General features: G+C 38.1%; 1 protein-coding gene across 1 annotated transcript; it reads right to left on the minus strand.

Moving 5' to 3' along the window:
• Positions 1–13559: 13559 nt before the first annotated feature.
• LOC142108351 (extracellular calcium-sensing receptor-like) lies at positions 13560–22168 on the minus strand. The gene is made up of 5 exons (XM_075191980.1): positions 21890–22168; positions 19053–19892; positions 16879–17103; positions 15661–15784; positions 13560–14458 (listed from the first exon to the last, which is right to left on the minus strand). Exons 1-5 carry the CDS (start codon positions 22145–22147, stop codon positions 13560–13562), a joined length of 2346 nt encoding a protein of 781 aa, XP_075048081.1. The 5' UTR covers positions 22148–22168.
• Positions 22169–23379: the final 1211 nt, after the last annotated feature.

The following is a 23379-nucleotide window of genomic DNA, read 5'->3' on the forward strand; positions in this document are numbered from 1 at the left end:
ATTCTCAGTTAGTTTCTGGAAGGTGTTAATGAACAGACCTTTAGAGTGACTGGGATTGAATTTGGATGAATCCTTGATAAAAACATTAGAAATATTTGTTTAAAACGTACAAATTGCAGAATACGCATATTGTATCATTAGCTTGTCGTTTTCATAATTTACTGTCTTCTAATTGGTTGTTAAGCTTCTATACCCCTAAAACTTCTAATTGGTTGTTAAGCTTCTATATCCCTAAAACTTGTAATTGGTTGTTAAGCTTCTATACCCCTAAAAACTGTTATGTGTAATTATAAGAGTTATTTCTGCAGTCAAAGTAGTTTTGCAATTTGGAAACCTGACACTTGTGTGGTCTCTTATTCTGTGCTCTGATCGATCGTTACTATAGATATTTGACAAACTGCTGACTGACTTATTCAATTACAAGTGGTTATTCTGCTAACATAGGTAAAGAATCGCAACAGTATCTTGGTCATGGTTGCTGATAATAGCTTTGGATGGAAAAAATATATATATATATTTTTTTTCCAAATCTTTTTATTGAATATTTTTCTCAAATACAGCTACAGCAAATCAAGAAATCAAAAATGACATTTCCGTTACATTGTCTAATGTTTTCGAAAATAAATAAGATCTTCGTGACATTTTGGTATTACATAACAACATCAACTAGTAATATTATCTGAAGAGTTGCAATATAAAATAATTATGAAAACATTTTAGATAATCTTGAATATTTGCATATATGGATGTAACTGAACAATACAAGACACTGTTAGAAAATAGAAACAATTGCAATGAAATAAAATAAAGTAAATTGAAATAAAATGTAATGGAGGGGGGGGGGGAAGGGGGGGATAGTTGTTCTTTTAGTTAGTTAAAAGGAAAAGGGAATCAGTCAGACCTTTCTTCAGTTAAAGAATTTTTTTTTTTTTTTACGACTTCAGGATTTTTAGGAGACTTTAGTTATCATTCTAAGTATTTAGTCATTCTTTCCCTAACTTAATTGCCTCGTTAGATACCAGGTAGTGTATTCAAACAGTTTAAAGATGTTCTGCTTGACTGGTAGTTCCAGTGATTCGATATATAAGCCCCATTTTTTCTGAAACCTCAGGCCATCTTTTTCTATATCTCAGAGTGGCTCTCCTGTCTAAGTATATTATATCTAGAATCTCCATCTTGAGCATTCCCAGAGTCGGGGGAATCGGAGATACCCAATGTCTTCGGATCAGCTTTTTAGCTACTGTTACAATTACCGTCAGGGCTGCCAAAGAGTCAGCGGATGGTATGAGATCTTTCCAAATAGTAAAATCGGCTAACAAGAGAGGTTCAGCAGCCATCGTGACCTGTGACTTAAAAATGTGGTTAATATAGTTTACCAGCTTATACCAAAATCTCCTGACCTTCCTGCAGCTCCAAAAGTTATGCAGCCAGTCTGCCCTTTGAGATTTGCATTTCAGGCAGAAACCAGATTCCCCCTTAACCATAAAGCAGTGCCTTGTTTGTGGGATATATGCTCTGTGAACTACTTTTCAATGTACTTCTTGGAGGCTAGTAGTGGACAGAGATTTCCAAATACGTTCAAAGTGACAAGTTAAAGTGACCGGATCACTTATGCTGGGAATATCCCTTTGCCAAGCATCCACCGTTCGTCTCCAGGGGGTTGTGAGCTGCTAGATATTAAATCTGCATAAATGTATCTGATTTTGAACTTAACATTTTTTAGGAAGGTAAGCAGACTTTCCAATCCATCTGAGCTCCCTGTAGGCTTTGACTGAACTATTATTGAATTTGCATAATGCCTGAGCTGCAGATACATAAAGAATTGGGAGTTTGGGATTCTTAACTTTTCCTTTAATTGACTGAATGAATAAATATTGCCACCTGGATCGAATATGTCTTTGATCGCCATTATACCACCATCTCGCCATGTCAGAAAGTTGATGTTTTCCAAGCTAGGTTGGAAGGCTGCGTTGCCCTAGGTCGGGAGGAATTTTGTAGTCCTAAAATCTCTATTATATTTTTTATTGATATGGATCAATACCCTATATGTAGCTTTGAATAGGATACTCTCAGCATATTGTGGTGGTATCTCCGATTTAGACAGGTGTAATAATGCAGCCGGGGAATGTGGGTGAAATATAGCATTTTCCAGGTTTTTATCAGTGTAACAGCTACGCTGAAAAAGCCAATCAACTATATATCAAAACAAGGCTGCACGGGTAAATGAATTTATATCTGGTAAGTTAATTCCTCCCTGTACTTTTCCTAGAATCCGCTTACTTCTTGCTATACTCGGTTTCTTTGAGTGCCAGATGAACTTGGAAAATAACTTTGTACATGTATGCGTGTCTGACTTCTTTAAACCTATTGGAAGCATTTGTATTGGGTATGATAAATTTGGGAAGACCACACTTTTAATAACTGCGTTACGTCCCAACAGGGAAAGTGGGAGATTGTGCCACTTTGTTAAAAGCGCTATAACTTTTTTGATTATCGGCGGATAGTTAACCTCATACAATTTATGAAGCTTAGAGGTGATATAAATTCCTAAGTATTTAATTTTAGTGTGATTCAGCTTGAACCGAGAGGCTAGAACCGAATTATTTATTATTGATTGTACACCCGATATTGGAAGTATTTCGGACTTATCAAAATTTATTTTATATCCTGCGAAGGAACTAAATTCCTGAATTTCGCTCAAGATGGCTGGGACTGATTTTTCTGGATTGGACACCATTAGCAGCATATCGTCTGCAAAAAGAGCTAACTTAGTCCTGGTTGTCTAATTTTATACCCGTGTACTCCTTATTTTTCCTTAAAGCAATTGCAAGGGGTTCCAACGCCAGAGCAAATAGTAACGGGGATAATGGGCATCCCTGTCTAGTTCCTCTCTCCACCTTAAATGAGGCAGAGAGAAAGCCATTAGCTAGCACTTGTGTGGAAGGGTTACAATATAAAGACTTTAAAGTGTTAATGTATTGAGCAGGGAATCTAAATTTGTGGAGGGTTAGGAACAGGTGATCCCATGTCACAAGGTCAAATGCCTTTTCGGCATCCAGAGAGAGCAGTAAGACTGGGTCTTCTCTCTCCGAACCTTCCAAGGCATGAAGACTTAATAGAATTTTCCTATCATTAGTTACTGAGTGCCGTCCCCAAATAAAACCTGTTTGGTCATTGTGAATTAGACTTGGTAATAGGATTTTGAGCCACTCAGCTAGTATTTTCGTAAATAATTTGTAATCTACGTCTAACAATGATATGGGTCTATATGATCCTGGTGACTTTGGATTGCGTCCCGGCTTGGGGAGCACTTTGACGATGGCGCTATTAAAGTACATTGGGATTTTGTGCTCTGAGAGTATTAAGTTGAAACAATCTGTCAATAAAATCACAATCCTATCTTGTAGAATTTTATAGAATTCTCTGCTCAACATATCTGGGCCTGGAGATTTAAAGGATTATAGCTGTTTAATTGCACTTAATACTTCCTCAGAAGAAATAGGCTGAACTAGAGCTTTTGATTGTGCCTCAGTCATTTGAGGTAAAGAGATTTTTCCCCAAAACTCTTCTTGCGCTATGGTATCAGTAAGATCTTGTGAATAAAGTTTAGAGTAAAAGGAACTAAAGATTTGTATAATTTCTGACCCTCGGTATTTAATGGTTCCATCTTGTGACTGCAAAGATGAAATATTGCTATTGGGCCTGGCTCCGTTTAGTAAATTTGAGAGGATTTTACCCGATTTGTTGCCAAATTTGTAAAAGTTGAATTTACTTGCCATTTGTTGGCGAGTACATTGTTGCTGTATTACTTGATCAAAGTGCACTTGTTTTTGTTTATACTTATTTTTATTTTCTAGTGTAGGTTTTCCTTTATATGTTTCAAAAGCTTCTGTCAAATCACGTTGAGCATCACAATATGTTTTTTGCTGGTCTTTGTTATATTTTGCTACATATGAGAGGATTTCCCCTCTCAGGACTACCTTTGCAGTTTGCCAGAATAGCATTGGGTCATCAGTATGCTGCTGGTTGTTATGTATATATTCATCCCACGCTAGTTTTACCATATCTTGGAATCTTGTAGAATTAGAGTGTTTAGCTGGGAATCTCCACTCTTTGTGTTTTCCTAATGAGATCTGTCTGTTTATTTGTATCCAGATCATGGCATGTTTAGAGAGGCCTACTGGTTCAATGCCAGTTGCTAATGTTTTATTGGCCAATGAATGTGAGACCAGAAAGTAATCTATACGAGAAAGGGTGTTATGGGCCGCCGACAAACATGTGAATTCCGAGTCAGTCGGATGTCTAACTCTCCAGATATCTACCAAACCTAATTGATCTGAAATATATTTTATGCCAACTTGACTAACAGACCTCTTTTGTTTCGACAGAGCTGACCTATCCAGGTATCTGGAGGCCACCATATTAAAGTCTCCACCAACTATGAGGGACGAGTCTGAGTATTTATAAAGCTTGTTAATCAATTTTAGGAAGAATGGATTGGTTTGAGCATTTGGGGCATAAACATTGCAAATTACATATTTGGTGTCTTCAATGGTGATATTTACTACAACATATCTCCCGTCTTTGTCAACTATTTTATGATGAATATCTATCTTAAGGTTTTTCTCAATTAAAATTGCTACCCCTCTTGATTTCCTGTTGTATGAGGCATATATCAAAATCTTTTAACCCAACATTGTCAGCTTATCATGTTCTGCATCGTTCAAATGTGTCTCTTGGAGTAAAGCTACATCTGCTTTAGACTTGTTTAAATAGGTTAACAGTTTTTTCCGTTTAATAGGCGAGTTGATACCTCCCACATTCCATGAACAAAATTTCAACATTGCCACTTAAATATTCTTTTCTTGTGTTTCAGATGTCAGGGAGAGGACTCTCCCAACCAATAAAATGCATGTTACCCAATGGTCTGTGTGCATGTCCCTTTTTTTTCCCCCTTCTTCTTTCTTATAAAGAGAAACAACTATTTTTGATGAGGAATAGGGATAGATAAAAAGATCACAATAATACTTAGACACGAACTGGTTCACAATAAACCCTGTAATTTCTGAAGTGAAAAGGGCTAATAAGCCCTGTTGGTGCTTTGTCAGTGAGGGGGGGAGGGAAGTTGCAAATAAAAAGGTGCAACAAAAAAAACCAGCATTCAACGTTAACATCTAAACAAATGAACTATATAAAAGTGTGTGGGGGGGGGGGGGGGACCCACTCCGTCTATGGGAATAACTACCCATACAACAATAATAATATCTTGTAGTAAGAACAAGTCTATGTCAAGGTCCCAACACAACATAAGTTGGCTGGTAACATAACATAGAGTAGAGAGCGTACTAGGGAGTAACCCCAGTATCTATGTAAGATCTTGGTTCGATAAGCACTAACACAATGGAAGTATGGCTATATCGTTAATTACAATACTTATGTAAAAACCTAGTTTCAATGAGCATAAACATTTCGACTACACAACGTTATCCTTGCCTATTATCCAGCATCACTGGCTAAGACATATTTCGGCTGGGATTCAACTATTGGTTTCTTATTGAGCTAAACCTAACAGAAAAGAGATAATAAGAACCAACAGAGTAACAAAGCTCTTATACGGCATTGTATAAAAAAAAAAAAAATCACATAGACATATTTACGCATTCTGAAGGCCAGCAGATGAATTGTCTCTGTAATAGTAGTGTTCAGCTGGTGTATAACAGCAGTGGTTGTGAACCTTAATCAAGCTTATTAAACTGGTGGATCAGTTTCCGCATCCAATTCTCTCAGAAAAGCTTGTGCGTCTTCTGCAGTTGTAAAGTCTTTGTACTCTTGGCCGTCAAAGATCCTCAGGCGTGCCGGATATAGAAGAGCACATTTTTTCCCCTTCTTTACCATTGAAGAGCACACTGTGGAGACTTCCTTCCGTGCTCTAGTGACTTCCGCTGAATAATCCTGAAAATGCAATAGGCGATTACCTTCCCAAGTCATCGGCCTTACTGTCTTTGAAGCCGACCAAAGAGCATTCTTATGTACATAATTGAGACATTTAAAGATAACCGTGCGGGCTCGGTCCTTCATATTTTCTCTTGGCGGTCCCAGTCTATGCACACGTTCAATTTCTATATTGGTGAATTCTTCATTTATCCCTAGGATCCGGGGTAGTTCTTTTGAAACAAATGTCAGTAGAGTCGGGCCTTTGACTGCTTCAGGCAAGCCTACAAGCCGTAGGTTATTTCTCCTAGATCTATTCTCCAGATCATCCAGCTTGTTCAGCATTTGTTTTTGCGTTTTATATAGAGAACCCGTGAGAGTCTTCTGCTCCTTGATTTCATGCATGTTTTCCCCAATTGGCATCTCATTCATCTGAACCTGTTTTGCGGTCTGTGATGCTTGGTCTTTAAGCTCCTGTATAGCCGCTGTGAGAGTATTCATCTGCTGTTGCTTTAATGGTTCCATAGTCTCTCTGATGGCTCGTACAACGGATTCATAAGAAAGAGCTGGAGTATCCGCCACTTTCTGGCTAGATTGTAGTGGAGATGGAGGACTGGCCGTTGCGTTAGATGAGTTATCATTAGCATCTTTTTCAGTCACCTTGCTGCCCTGACCAGTGTTCCTCGCTCCTCCTCTTTTGCGTTCAGAATCAGTACGTTGCTGCTTGCCACTTGTGGCTGAGTTGACATATCTACCCATTGTTAACGGCTAAGAAAGTAGGACTATGCTTTAAGCTGGAGATCTTGACGTGACCTTACACAATATCTGACAGAGTGGGTATTGGTCCCCCCAATTCACATAGTAACTTTACATCTCAGGAATTAGCTTTGTATCAGTCGTGGAATTGATGTGTAATTCCTATAAAAAAAAAATTTGTAGAAGGGTTGGGGAGTCAAGACAAGCTGTTTGTCTGTGCTATTAACTTTTAGAGATTTTCTGTTTAGTGGATGCACTCCTGAACACAGGACTTTGCTGCAATAATTTATTCTGCCACTAGGTGGAGCCAAACTCTTATTAATCTGTTAGCTGTTGAGTGGAATGTGAGCGGAATAACAAAGTTTTCAATGCACAAGCAAATAGCAAACAATATGCATTAAATCTTAAATATGTCACTTTTGCTCCCTTTCTTGCTTTGTTTTCTTTTCCACTCAGGTGAACCTTGCACTTTGCTATTGTTCTCCCTTCCCCTTCTCTTTTTTCTTCCCTCTCTCCTTTTCTTCTATAAAGCGCCTTTTCTCTGCAGATATCTTTCGTGCCAAACACTTTTCTGGGGATTTATCCCAGCTTGCAGAGTGCAGGAGTCCCGCTAGTGGTAAGCGCTTTTTTAATAATTCTGATTTCTGCTGTATATGCAGAGTCGTGGTAGCGCTGAAGGCGGTTAGATGTGATTTTATTAGCGCTAGCAGCGCTTCTATGGTTACACACCTGTGAGGCTTGTCTGGGAGATTTGCCGACTTGGTTTCTTGCGGGCCCGTCAATGGCGCCCTAGTGTGCTCCAGGGGGAAAGAGCTGACCGCGGACCGCGAGGAAGCTGAGACTTCCAATTTCAGGTCTCCAAGTGATGTGGACTCGCTGGTGAGTGCTGGAGTTCCCCAGTCCTTACTTAGACTTCTCGGTTTGGGTCTCTTTGGTGATCCCTGAACGGAGCCTCTAACAGACACGTCAGTCCATGTTGGCTTGTTAGCCAAGCCCAAAAATATTTTTTAAGAGTGAGTTTCCTGATAAATTTCTGAATATCGATAAATGTATCAAATTTATTAAGACTCCTCTCAGGGGCAAATTTAAGGAGTATATTTTCTTATTTTCACTCTTGTTCCTATATCTGCATCCTCCTCTCTTTCCTCTAAGTCCCATGTTTCTCTTCTCCTTTTGAGGCATGATGCAATTGGACTTGTTATTGTGTGTTGTATAGGTGGAGGAGATATTTTCATTGCCAAATCTAAAAAAAAAAGATAAGTAAAAAGATAAGTAAGGAGATAAGTAAAAACATATGGTAAGGAGTTCCCTGCAGGTGTTGTTTTTTCCTTAATATGACTTTTTCTTAAGGTCGGCAGATGCCCCTTGACTGCTTTTATGGTATTATTGTTTTACTAGTGTAGTGTATTGATCTTTTTTACGGTATCTAGGTGATTGGTCCAAACTAATATTCCTTGGGTCCAGAGGTTTGTAGACTCTGGAATTGGAAGTGTGAGGAGCTTAGGGCCAGCACCGGACATGGGCATTAGTTCTCCACAAACGTGTTCCATATGTATATATATAAAATGTACTCTATACGGATATTTTAATGTACCAATAAAAGTTACGTTTTACTGATTGATATAGGGTATCTATTACACATTCCCTACGATTTTAGAAGTCGCAGTCCTTATTAAAACACCAACTCTCTTTTTCTTTCGCCAGCGTCTTCTGCTTTCTGTACTCTGGACGTCCCACGACATCCTCTCTTCTCTGCTCCGCTGGACTTTTGAGAAAGTGGCGGCACCCGGCGTGACGTCAGCGCTCGGCGAGCGCTCATTGGCCCGCCGCAGCGCCAATAATTCAAACGGCCAGAGGTGAGCCAGGATTGGCTCACTCATCCGGCCGCTGATTGGCCAGCAGGGGGAGGTGAGCCCTGATTGGCTCACCTGCCCACTGCTGTATGCACCTGCGGAAGAAGAGGAGAAATACTCACTGACACTGGATCGCAGGAACAGTGAGTAAGTTTTCTTTTCTTCTTTCTTCACCCTCTTCACGGGCATAGCAGCGGGATTTATCTTCGCCCTCTTCCTGGGCGCTGCAGCAGGGCACATCTCCACAGCATCTATATTACCACCTGCTCCATAACAAACAGCCATGATGGCTTTCACCTCCTCTTCCTCTTTAGGAGACAGCTGTCTCTGTTCTGCTTTATCTGATGAGTACAATTAAAATATTCATATTTATTCCTACACGCATATTTTCCTAAACTCATAAACACTGATATAGATCTAAGCTGACAAATAGCAGTAATTTGATATTTGAGACTGAGTCCTTTTGTCGTCTTTCTTTGAGGGGTTAAACAAATCCAGGATTGTTTTGCAAATATAACCGTATTTCCCTTTTATTCCTAGTTTCCAGGAGAGACGGAGACACATTAGGATTAGAGGAGGGGGGTAGGGCTTGTTGATGTGGTCATAAAAGAAAGTACAATCGCACAGATTACTGAAAGTCTCCCTCTTCGTTTAGAATATTATATATTCTCCTCCTAATAGAGATATAAGGGGTGCTATCTAATGACACCCAAGATATTGCAATTTTTACAAAGGAAAGAAAAAGAGAGTTGGTGTTTTAATAAGGACTGCGACTTCTAAAATCGTAGGGAATGTGTAATAGATACCCTATATCAATCAGTAAAACGTAACTTTTATTGGTACATTAAAAGTGTCAAAAGTAGCGAAACATAAAGTGACTATTGTGCATAACGTGAGCGTGAGATAAGATACGCTGAAAGCACTCTTCATCCAGAGGAGTATATAATTAAGTAGCTATAGATATAACCCATATGATAGTGGGTCCTCTGTAGCTATGTATTTTCTCCTTAGACTCAGAAATCCCCCTTGTTGTGATTATTGTGTATTCACAATTTGATTATCCAGGGAGATAGTAGGTCTTATTGATAATAAAGACCACTCAGAGATCATCAAGTCAATGGCATTACTTAATATCATCTACAATGGGTTAAATGAGCCTTGCATGGACTATCTATACTAAATGTCCTGCACTAAGGCTATTGTTGGCAGTGTCTCCTGTAGCGGAGGCGTGGTGCATCAGCGCAGCCCTGGCTAGTTAATCAAGATATTTAGTAATATCTGGCTGACAATGCTATATCTTCCTCCACTAAGTATGAAAAAGTTCCCCTCAGTAAAGATATTGTCTAATGATCATTGAACAAGTCTCCACTAATCTGAACCCCTCCACAATCCATAAAAGACTTGCATTCACTGATTCTATTCTAAGATAGTCAGGAAGAGTTACGGGGAGTGTATTGCTAGCTGCCTATTTGAGAATCCGTTACCTTTGGGTATATGGAGCCTATTAAATATGCCATTGAGTCATAAATAAAACTGGATCAGAGAGTTTACACAGCGACAATGCCGACGCGCGTTTCGCTAGGCTTTTTCAAGGCATGTTGATGTGGTGCCAGATTGTGTTATTTCCCTGCCCACCTTGCAGCAGGTAAGCACTATTTTCGGAACAGTACACTGGTCCCTCCAGAGTCCAGAAGGTCTCCCTCTAATTCTGGAGTTTAATATTGGAGTATAAAATATTAATACCCTATATAAAATTTATGTTTTATATGTCATGTAGACATAGTACTAATGGTACGGTTATCATATGATTGTATATGTAACATATATTGATGTTACATCCAAATGTCACAATTTTAAATATTTTGCTCCAAAGGAACTGGACATACTTGGATGTGGGGCTAAATCTATAGACCCCAGTGCTGCCCGGGGGGTGGTAGGTTCTGACGGAGTTCATAACATGTTAAACAGGGGTCGTGGTCACTTGTATAGGTGCATTAACAGTATGTGAAGCCGAGATCTGAGATAGTTTAAATGTCTGACACAAAATTTAAACCTTAAATTGCGTTAGCTCCAAGGTTAAAGGATATATTACATCCTAATGGTAATTATTGAATGTGATTTATCAGTCTTTGCAGATCCATCTAGGATCAGGGGGCAGTGTTACCCCCTGCTAACAGTTGTGTCTTTGCCTACTACAAGAATCTCTACCCAGTGTGATAGGCCAGGGGGAAACATCAACAGCAACCCTGATATGAAGGCGAGAGGTCTAGGGTACCAAGTAAATCAAGCTTTGTAAAGATCTTTACCTTCTGTAGCCTCTCCAACAATTCAGGAATTAAGGGGAGTGGATAACGATTCTTGACTGTAATCTTATTGAGTTCCCTATAATCAATACAGGGGCGTTAAATAGAATCTTTCTTTTCAACAAAGAATAAGGCAGCACCAGCAGGAGAAGTAAAATGGCGAATGAAGTCTTTGTTTAAGTTTTCATCCAGAAATTCCCTAAGGAATTTTAACTCCGGTTTGGATAGAGAATAAAGTCACCCAAAAGGTATGGATGATCCTGGTAACAGCTCAATGGGACAGTCATAAGGGCGATGAGGAGGTTATATATCTGCATTCTTTTTATCACAGACATCTGAGAATTCACTGTATTGCGAAGGCAATTTCAAATCTTTAGAAGGAAGTTCGGTGACCTGCTGGTCTACAGATACCACAGTTCTAGACAGGCAGTTTAGTTTGCAGTGCTCAGAAGGAAAGGATAAAGTGTGAGTATCCCAGTTGACACAAGGATTATGGGTAGACAGCCAGGGGATTCCCAGTATTATGGGAAATTCAGGTGAAGCAATCAAATGAAAGCTTATAGCCTCCTGATGCCCTGGTTCAATACTCATTTCTAGCTGGATTGTTTCGTGAGTTACTGGCCCAGAAGACAAAGGGGATCCATCTACAGTCTCCAGATTTACAGGAGCTTGTTTACTCTTTGATTCAATGCAGTTTTCCAGTGCAATGGTGATATCCATGAAATTCCCACCAGCACCCGAGTCAAGCATAGCCAGACTGAAAATTAAAAGAGACCCGGATGAAAGCGTTATTGGGAGAACAAAATGTGATTGTTGCGGCAGAGAATCTCCGTTTTCATGAGCCAAGGGATTAAGTGATTGCGAGATGGAACTGGATTGAATAGACTCTTTGGAGTCCATTTGCTTAAAATCAGTCATAGCGATGGTCTGGTGAATCTTATTTGGGCAAGTGAAGGCATAATGTCCTTGATCACCCCAAATTTAAACAAAGATTCTCCTCCCGACATCTTTGTTTCTCATTAAAACTGAGTGGTTTCCTCATTACATCAATTTGCATTGGTTCGGGAGAGATGCTTGGATTGTCTGATGGTGCAGCTTTGAACACTGTAGGTCTATTAAACTGATGCAAATTACTGCTCATACCGAACGCTCTTAATCTTTAATTTTTCCTCTCACTTAGCCTTTGATCAATACGAATGCACAGCTGGATAAAATCATCCAGATCATCAGGGGTGTCTACTCTGGCCAGTTCATCCTTTACTTGCTCAGAAATGCCGCGACGGAACTGGCTTTTTGTTTTGCAGAATCATTCCATGTCGTGTATGAAACCAAGCATCGCAATTCAGCGGTATACTCAGCCACCGAGCATCTTCTTTGTCGCAGTCTATGGAGTTTAGCTTCAGCGGTGGCACATCGGTTAGGATCATCAAAACTTGCCCCATACCGGACGTAAAAGAATCCAGATCTTTCAGAATAGCACTGTCTTGCTCAATGTAAGAAGAGACCCAGGCTAGGGCTTCCCTATCAGGAGATTAATTATGAAGAAGATCTTCATCGTATCATCTTTGAACTGTGTAGGTAGCATGTAAAAATAAATATTGCACTGGTTTAAGAAGCCTCTGTATAAACGACTCAGTTCCTTATCACTGCTCACTGGGAACTCCCCTAGAGGGCCGCGACCTGCAGGGTGGAAGCTGCCAAGCCCTAATTCCCTTGCGGGAACCTCTGGTGAAAACCTTCCACTTTGTTAGATTCAGCGCCTCTGGGTGAAGAACCACCAATCCCAGGCAGAACAGAAGGATCCCACTCATCCTAGTGAATCCTGACACCTGTTTTCACTATCAATTTTTCTTCTTATTTGGATTGTAAAGCATACACATTGAACTGCACATGACAAACAGTTAAGCTAACTTGACAATTGCATACATTTTGACAGTTCATAAACAACTGTTTCTTGTTTTTTCTTCATTCAAAGCGCCATATACTGATTTTGTATTAGATTTTATATTGGATTTTAAACTTGACGTGTCAGGAAAATGGCACCTGACAACATCTGTGTACACAGAGCTGAATAGAATGTATATGTTTTATTGAAATACGGGCAGCATGGTGACTTAGTGGTAGGCACTTCTGTCTCGCAGCACTGGGGTCATGGGTTCAATTCCCGACCATCGTCTTATCTGTGAGGAGTTTGTATGTTCTCCCCGTGTTTGTGTGGGTTTCTTCCAGGTGCTCTGGTTTCATCCCACACTCCAAAACCATAGTGGTAGGTTAATTGACTGCTATCAAATGACTCTAGTCTCTCCCTCAGTATGTTTGTGTGTGTATGTTAGGGAATTTAGACTGCAAACTCCAATGGGGCAGAGACTGATGTGAGTGAGTTCTCTGTACAGCGCTGCGGAATTAGTGGCACTATATAAATAGATGATGATGATAGTCAATAAAAGTCACCAAACCAACAAACAATTTAATGAAACATAATTTATTAGACAAACAATATTTGCAATACTCTTGTAACTGAGATACGCTATAAATGACTGCACAGTAAAGACAAACAATGGGTAATCCAGCAAGTAAAACATAGATGCAAAGAAGGGTAATGGTAACTAAAGTAAAATATTAACTTTAATTAAAAACCAATTCTCACTGTGTAGTCTACTAATCATTATAATTAAAAAAAAGTTTGTCATTTTACATAGTCCGCTTAATTTTTGGGTCATTTTCTTCCTGTTATATATTTCTTATTGTTCATTTCTGGCTGCAGTAAAATAATGTAACATTTAGGAAAGAATATACACACAAGGAGCCCAGCACTGGAAGATATGATGGCAAATATCTCCACTGCGACCATGTGTTTTCCTTTGGTGCTTAGATAAGCTGGGATAAATGTAATCCAGACACTGGCAAACACTAGCATGCTGAAAGTGATAAACTTGGCTTCATTGAAGTTGTCAGGGAGATTCCTGGCTAGAAAGGCAACAAGAAGGCTGATCGAAGCCAAGAGTCCCATGTAGCCCAAGACACATGCAAATAATACTTTAGATCCTTCATTGCATTCAATAATTATAGTTCCAATCTCTGCTACCATATTGTACTCTGCAAAAGGACCAGAACTACATAACCATATTAAGCATAAGACTATCTGGACCATTGTACAGGAAGGCACAATGTATATAGGAATTCTCAGTCCAACAAGTCTTTTAATTTTACTATCTGGATTTGTAGCACTGAATACCATGATGACAGTGATAGTCTTGGCTAGTATCGCTGATAGACAAATGGAGAAGATAATTACAAACACCACTTGGCGCAGCATGCAGGTTATCAGGTTGGGTCGTCCGATGAATACTAAGGAGCACAGGAAGCAAAACATAATCGAGACCAGAAGCAGATAACTAAGTTCTCTGTTGTTGGCCTTAACTATGGGTGTTTTATGTTTAATGATAAACAAACAAAGCACAGAAAAAGTGAGAACACAGCAAATGATTGAGATGAAAGCCAGGGAGGAACCCAAAAACTCATCGTAAGCAAGAAACTGAATGGGTTTGGGTGCACATTTCTCTTTTGAATTATTTGGCCATTGGTCTTCTCGACATGTGAGACATTCAGCGCCATCTGAGGAAAAATACAAAAGCAAATACTAATATATATAAAAAGTAACACATAACTCTTAAAATGAAGCTGTAATCTTTGTACACACAAGGGAAGCAGCCATTTTTGCTGGATGAACCAATATACATGAAAAGGAAGTCTATTGGTTCAGCAAAAAGTATTGACATTACTGTGGTTAAAAGTACTTTTTACTTACTTTTGGCACATGCATTGGCAATATTACTGGTCCCTAGATAATTTATAGACTGGAGTTTGAAAGATTCATTTTCATGAATTTTGGTTGAGCCAACAAAATACCACCAGCTCCCAATACTCTGTAGGCAATGGTTATTCGATGAATAAATTTTCTAGTCCATTTATACATTCATGACCACACATGTATTTGTTTTCATACAAAGTTATAGTAATTGATTATTACATGTTTTAAGGTATCAAACAAAATTTTATTGTTTCACTTTGTAGATTCTTATTTCTTGAAACGTATTTATTTTTTAAAAGTCACATACAAAATTATGACCAGTTTCGGTTTAAAGCTTTTTTTTAACCTTTATAACTATTTGACTTTATAATGTTGACATTGTTATTTGTACACACGCAGTATAGTGTTTGCTATTTTGACTCAGGGTGATCTTGTGGACAGTCATAGGTGAAGACCATCTTGGACCTGGACGTGACTGATAATATAGTAGCTTGCATTGTGAATTTCCTAATCAAGCAATTCCCTTGTACTAAATGTTTCTAAAATAGTTTCATTTTTCCATTTGTGTGTCGCACAATATTTTTACTCCTTAAGATCATTTTAATATTACAGTACAAATTTTTATAAGCATTTCACATGTTTTACAAGTAGCACTGTCCTTTGTAGATTCCTTTCCTTAATCTACAACTACCTATTGAGAATATTTTTAGTATGCCCAAATAAGACAGAGGGATTGTAATGGGGATTTTAGCATAACATGTTTGTGATGTACTCTGTTTTACGTGTGCTTTGCTGAAGTTATATTTTGTTATTTTCCTATGCATACAATGTGCATTTGTGTACATGCAATAGGTCCTAACCGTTTGTACTATGTCACTCATTTTTAAAAAAAACTCCATGATGAAATGGATAATAGTTGTTGATCGCAAAGACATACTTCAGGTTATCTAAATATAAAAATCATATACAATACATAATTGCGTATAAAATATCTAATATTACATACCATTTGGGTTGAGGATCTCTCCTTCTGAGCATGGAACACAATCAAAACAACATATCTTTTGCCCTTGACCAGAGGATCTTCTAAAGCCTTTTGGGCAAGGGTTACTGCAGACCGATATCGGGGGCTGAAACAAGTTGCATCAAGCAAGTCAATGTAATGAACCATGAAGTGTGGATAAAGTCAAGGAGATAGAACAAGTAAGACAAGGGGCTAGATTTACTAAACTGTGGTGGAGATGTTGCCTATAGCATCCAATCGGATTCTAGCTGTCATTTTGCAGAATGTACTAAATAAATGATACCTAGAATCTGATTGGTTGCTATAGGCAACATCTCCACTTTCTCAAACCCGCAGTTTAGTAAATATACCCCAAGGAGTAAAAAAGAGTTAATGAGACTTTGATCTAAAATAAAGTCTGCCGTTCAACCGGAATATGATTTGGAGGTAAGGATAAAACATTATTTATCCAAAAATATACCAAACCATTTCAGCATTGTTAAGGAATTTTTATTTCATTTACATATTGAATAACACACAGCAATTGGTTCCAAAGATAACTATAATTAATAGATTGGGAGATCAATTTAAGTGAGTAGCTAAATATCTGTATATCTATGTGCAGTAATAAGTTTGATTAATTAATAAGGTAAACTCACAAAAAATAAGCACAAGGTGCTGAACACTGACATGGTTGTATATTCTTTTAGTTTCATGGTTTCTTAATTTCATCTCATTGATTTTTAATTCTATAAAAGGTTTACTACATTCTCTATACAAGCTTTAGGCTTATGTATATAGTATAATTAAAAATAACAGAAATTAACACAAGCACTTGGACACAGATAGAAACTCTTGATGTAATTTCTTTCCAGTTGTACAAGTAAAGACGTAACATTAGGGGGTATATTTACTAAACTGCGGGTTTGAAAAAGTGGAGATGTTGCCTATAGCAACCAATCATATTCTATCTGTCATTTTGTAGAATGTACTAATAAATGACAACTAGATTTTGATTGGTTGCTTTAGGCAACATCTCCACTTTATCAAACCAGCAGCTTAGTAAATATACCCCTAGATGATTTTTTTTATTAGAGAATACATTTTTCAACCAAATACTGTAAATGCGAATAATGTTCTATCTTATATGCAACATCGACTGATTACAAATAGTCCTAAAAATATATGTGAATATCTAACAAGCCGATTCCTAAAACTTACATGACTGTGTCTATTCCAGGCAATCTTTCTTTCTTCCATCTGTAGTTCCTGGCCTTTAGGAGCACGTGCATCAAAGCTGCCAATGTGGACATACTGATTGCTACCATTGTCATAGAGCTGCCAGTTAAGGATATCCATGTAAAGGGGTATATCGCCATTCTTATCAAACAATATTTGTTCCCCTCCAGTATTGATGAAGTTTACTTTTTTAATGTAGTGAAGGAGCTGAAAGAAAAAAATGTGATTTTTCAAATAATCATCATCATCACCATTTAGTTATATAGCGCCACTAATTTCGCAGCGCTGTACAGAGAACTCATTCACATCAGTCCCTGCTCCATTGGGGCTTACAGTCTAAATTTCCTAACACACACAGGCAGAGAGAGACTAGGGTCAATTTTGATAGCAGCCAATTAACCTATCAGTATGTTTTTGGAATTCGGGAGAAAACTGGAGCACCCGGAGGGAACCCACGCAAACACTGGGAGAACATACAAACTCCACACAGATAAGGCCATGGTCGGGAAATGAATTCATGACCCCAGTGCTGTAAGGCAGAAGTGCTAACCACTAAGTCATCCTGCTGCCCAATAATTTAACTATTTCATAAGTGCAGAATATATATGTATTTTTTACTTTTTTCCTTACTGATGAAACCTGTACTCGCCTATCACACCATATTAAACGTACTGAATGCAGAATGGTTAGAGGTGTATGGTTCTTTTAAAGTGTATTGTGATATAAAAGAGGATTAACCCAAAGAATAGATTTAGAAGACTTTGCCCTATTTCCATACTCTCTTATTGCATATCTAGTGCTTCCTCTAACTTTTGGTATTAAAATAACTATACAAGAGCTTCTATAGACATTCATCTAATTATATATGGTTATGAGACGGTTAATAGATGTGGGTTAAAATTTTAACCAAATACATTGTATATTTTTGTTAAGAACTAGAACCTAAGATATTAAGAACGGGGAATAGATTGGCGTTATCTATTAAAGCAAATCATCAACACAACATATTAACACAAAGGCCTGATTCTTCAAGGCACGCATACTGAGCGCAAACTGCATTTAGTTTAAAACGCATGTATTTGGGCTTTGTAAACACCCAAATTCATCGAGTGTAGGTCTGCTGTGCTCTACTACACAAGACACTGCACGATATGTCCAAAGTCTATATGGATTGTACATTCACAAAAGGAACGGACAGAAAAAAATCTACTATATAAATCCCTAGTGGCGTGTGTGAAAAAAAAAAAAAATCAAGCTGCAGCGCCACCTGCTCGGCAGAGTTATACACTGAACTATATATTTCTTGAAGGAGAAGTGACAGTTGGGAGTGGTTGGTGGTTGCCGGGGGTGACAGTGGGGAGTTTTTAACACCTTAAGTAGCTTGATGAAGGATGTGGTGATGAAGATGAAGGATGAGGTGATGGAGAAAAATGATGAGGTGGTGACATGTGGACAAAACCACGTCAAAAAAGGGCGCTTGCGTCGGGAAGTAACGCTCTTCCCCTGAGGAGGCCTGGGCTAGGCCCAAATGCACGACAAGAACCTTTTTAACACCTTAAGTAGCTTAATTTGACTAGAATGCATGAGTATCATGCACGGGTTAACTTGTAAATATATAAAGAACTAATGTCACAAGTTAATAATAAAGGCATTAATGGTCAAACAGTAATAAAAAAAAAAAAAATATATATATATATATATATATATAAAGAACAAATGTCATAAGTTAATAATAAAGGCATTAATGATCAAACAGCAATAGAAAAATAATTTATGTTTTTTTTAGCTTTTTTGTTCATGAAATACATTTATTACGATGTTGTTAATGTCTACTGAACATAAAATACATTTTTACAGTTGCCCCTGATTGCAAACACATATTATAGCATGCATGCAAGAGCAAGTGATACGGCAGAAAAACAGCTAACTTTGAGATGTATGGCGCTTGATCGGGCGTGGCTGCATGTGCTTGAGTTTGGCGCACCCTTAGTGTGTATTGACTATGGCCAAATGCCCCGTTCACTCCCCAAAATCGTAGGCTGAAGTAAGTGTCCTTTGTGTTCGGAGATGGAGCGGACAGGGCTGCGTTTACTCACCTGGTTCTGGGCATGCGCAGAGCGATTTTGGCCCAATATGTCTTATGTGTTATACTGTACCTGCCAATGTTGGTAGTTAAAAATGTCTGCACAGGATCTGTTGAGAAAGGGTCCGTGTCCTGGTATACAGGAATGCATCTCGTGTAAAGCATGGGCAATCACAAAAACTGCATTGTGAATTTTGTAGGTATACACAAATTTGCTTACAGCATATACAGTGGGATCAATACTGTCTAATCTCTCCTTCCCTGTGCAAAGGGTTTGGTCTTCAGAAATTTTTGAAAATGTATAATTAGCAGTATTGTCTGTTGGCCAAACACAACCAAAAGCATTCTGCCAAAATGTTTTAATAAAGATGTCATCTGGGAATTTAGATGGGTGGATGCTGTAAAGAAATTCTTTAAAACCAGGAATGTTTCCACTTGGAGGTGACAGACCTAGACTGCCATTTAAAGTTGTTAAAATGTCTTTTCTGGGGAAGTCGGAAGTGATGGACCAGCTGCCACAGCCAAACCACACTTTATTTGTAATATTGTGAAACGAGGCCTCCTCCATAAGAGGAATAAGGTTCTCCATGGTGGAATACACAATAATGACTGTGGCCTTTGAGTTCTTGATGACATCTACGATGCGCAAAACTGACTCCATGGAGCTGTAGATAGGAAGGATTTCAAGGAAAGCAATGCAGCCTCCATGCCGTTCAATCTCCTTGGTTAGCAACTGAGAACCTGATCTTCCCAATTCATTATCGGAGCTTATGATCCCCACCCAAGTCCAGTTAAAGTGACTGGCCAAATTTGCCATTCCTACAATTACGTAGTCATCATTGGGTATTGTTCTAACGAAAGCTGGAAACTGTAGTTTATCACTGAGGATTGGATGTGCTGCAGCATAACTTATCTAATTAGAGAAAAAGATGCAACATTTCAAATTAGAGACCAATATTGATCCAATTAAAAATTTAGCATGACTTTGTCTGTGATGCATTTCTCATGCAATAACTGAGCTAGTTAACTGAACAACATAAACAACATAGAACACCTGTCCTGATTTAGAGAACATATGTAGACATTTTTCAGAACTTGTTGATTTTTATCACATTCTCAATTCCAAAGATTTGTTTTGAACATTTGCACAATTTTAACTCAGCCTTTAAAATTCTTCCCAAAAGGCTCATTTCATTTGTCATTGTATTCATGCTTCAAAACAACTGAGAAAGGATGAGGAAACACATATTAAAGGAAAAGGACAACTTGACAAGACATATATTGAATCAGGACAGCCTAGATGAAATGATAAACAATTAAAGAAGCCTTGGCAAACTATGTCAAATTATGGCTTCCCATTGCTTTGTGTGTTACCTTTTTACTTTAAATTACAAATTACAATCACAAACAGAACCATTTCTGATTCCAGGAATGCAGGGACAGTAGTTTAGTCATTTAATGTCAAGCTGGCATTTATCTGCCAATAATATACTCTGCAATTTCCAGTATGGAGCCCTAGAACACATGACAGATTCTTCATTATAGTCAGACTGGCAGGAGACATTTTAGTGAAGGGGTACAGAATTGGACACGTGTTTAGGGCATTTTATAGTTTTTAATGGGTAATTTTACTGACATATACGATTTTCTGTGGTCACAAACTTGCTAATTAAATATGTGTATGTCCTAAGTAAGGAACATTTGGTCATTTGGAACTGGAAAAATATATGGGTGGATGTCATATATTTTCAATTGCAATTGCGTACTCCCTTTACCTATAGATAAGTCCATGCACAATTCGTTTTGAAGTCCCTCTGCTTAGGTGCTTTGTAAAACATTATGACAAAACATGTCCCACTGTCCCATTTACACTACTTCCTTAATTAATTTGACCTCTTCTTTTGTTACTTTACTATACTGCATGTTTGCTACTCATGTATAATAAATACATAACAATAAGAATCTGGCTTTATTTCAAGTGTCACAATTTTAAATATATTAGGATGAAAATGGAAATGTGTTAATATATAAAAGGGTGTAGTTTTCAATTTCTTTAATGTACTTCTTCAATAGAATGCAAAATATAATAGTGGACACGTTCAAATGATCACCACCTTTTAAGTTAGGAACAAATTTAGACATTTTGCCAGGCTAACAAGACACTGTTTTCTCAAGTCAAATAGGAGATGCCTCAAAATACGTATGTGTGACCCCCCAATGTCCTTCTCTTCAATAGAACATTCCATACCGCAAAAATTACATTTCAATTTTGCATAGAGTATGTTTACATAACCAAGATCAGTATTGTACCTATATCTTATTTTGTCTGGAACATCTTGATCTACCCAGGCCCTTAAACCACCTAGAGTAAATATTTCCACAAAAAATCTTGACATGCAAATGAACCAGCTTTTCTTATAATCTAACACTAACGCCTACAATAGGAGCAACCACATTCTTTAGGACCTGAGTCATTAAGGAGAGTAAAGCATAAAAAATGAGTAACTTTGCACCTGGGAAAAACCATGTTGCATTAGGGGGAGGTAAATTTAAAATGTAGGGACAGATTTCTAGTTGGGTTAGGGCATGTCTTAGATCAATTTTAAATTTCAGTATAAAAATAAAGCTATCAAGTATTTGTGTTCTTGAAAAAAAACAGTCAGTATTTAACTTATGTGCAAAATAATAAACTAATGTGCACCCCTTGCATTGTAACATGGTTTGCCCCAGAGAACATTCACTCCTTTTTTGGCGTTACTTTTGATAATGACTCAGACCCTTAGTGTTTAAGTGAAAGGTGTTGAAGAATGTTTGAAATATGTAACTTCAGAATCACATTGTTTACATAATTTTGCATCAAAAGACATATTAACTTTTTTCTTAAATCATCAGTATCTTGTAGGAACTTACCTGAGGAAATCTGTACAGTCCAAGAATTCTGGCCATTGGTATTGAGGCCTTAGAAGTCATGTCCCCAACTATAGCAGCTGGCATGCCCTCTGTTTCACAGTTGAAATTTGGCACTGTTTGCTTTTGCCCTGATAAGATCCAGGATGTCCCCATCAATGATCTAACTTGATTGTAGCAGGTATCATACAATTTGAAACCAAGTGTAATATTTGGCAGAATATATGGTGACCTGTTGATTTCCCATATAGCATACACCATAGCCAGGAGGTAGCGGTAATACCTTATATGAAATCTATAAACAAGCAATGCAAAAATAAATTAAACTAAGAGATATTTCATTATTTTGTACATTGAAAGGAAGAACATGCTACACTACCAAAATAATTACACACAGCTTATAAGGTAATGGGGATACTCCAAACCTATTTGCAAACTGGTTGCATTAGCCTAAACATTTGTCTTAAGAAAAGTGCTGGAAGGGTTGATGCAGAGGAGGTAAATGTATGTTGGAAACACAGCTCAGATTCACCTAGTATGGTAGTAAGTTGAACATATTGGGCTGGGTGTTGAGTTTGAAGCAAAGCAAAAAAAAGGAGCAAATTTGCACCTTGGAAAAACCATGTTGCATTGGAGGGGGAGATACATTTAAAATGTGGGGACAGGTTTATAGTTGGGATAGGGCATGTCCTAGATCAACTTTAAATTTTGGTAGAAAAATAAAGCTATAAAGTACTGTGTGCTACACGAAAAAGCAGTCAGTAAATTAATTTGCACCCATTACATTATTACATGGTTTGTCGAGGAGCAAACTTACTTCTTTTTGTTGCTTTGCTCCTATCTCAGCATCAGGCCCACAGAGTTGTCTCTCTAGCACCAACCTTCTTTATTTATATTAGTCTTCTTACTGACTGAAAGCACTGACAAAGACGGGCAGAGGAGGAGAGGTAGAGCTACATAGGTAAGCTGTTTACCAATGTTTCTGCTCTCCTTGGTGAATAGGTGGGAGAGCAAAAACTAATTTTCAGGGACATTCCTAAATAATTCCTAAGCGTCAATAAATATATAAAAAACATATGTGGACATACTGGGTGTCATTTATGAAGAACAAAATTACAGAGCTACAGAGCAAAATTGTGGCGTTCTGCTCCTGAATTTGCACAAGGAAACCTAGATATTGCAAAAGTATATAGGTTTGTAGAGAGGGATGATGCTGTTTGAAGAGGATCAGATATTTGCAATGGTCAATGACAGGGTTTGGCTGGAATGAGAGAGTTCCTTGCAAAATACGGAGGAGGCACACATGTGGTATTTGAGGAGCAGTGCCAAATTAAATTTCAATTTGCAAAGCTTGATTACTGAAATTAGATAAAGGGTGGAGAAGATATCCTTGTGGGGTCTTTCCTTGCTGTGCAGAGGTAGCTGAGATCTGATCTCATCCTATACATTTAATGGGACACATTTTAAGCCTTTCCATGCATTCGGTGGACAAA

Source organism: Mixophyes fleayi, chromosome 12 (genome assembly GCF_038048845.1).
Source record: "Mixophyes fleayi isolate aMixFle1 chromosome 12, aMixFle1.hap1, whole genome shotgun sequence".
NCBI lineage: Eukaryota > Metazoa > Chordata > Amphibia > Anura > Limnodynastidae > Mixophyes > Mixophyes fleayi.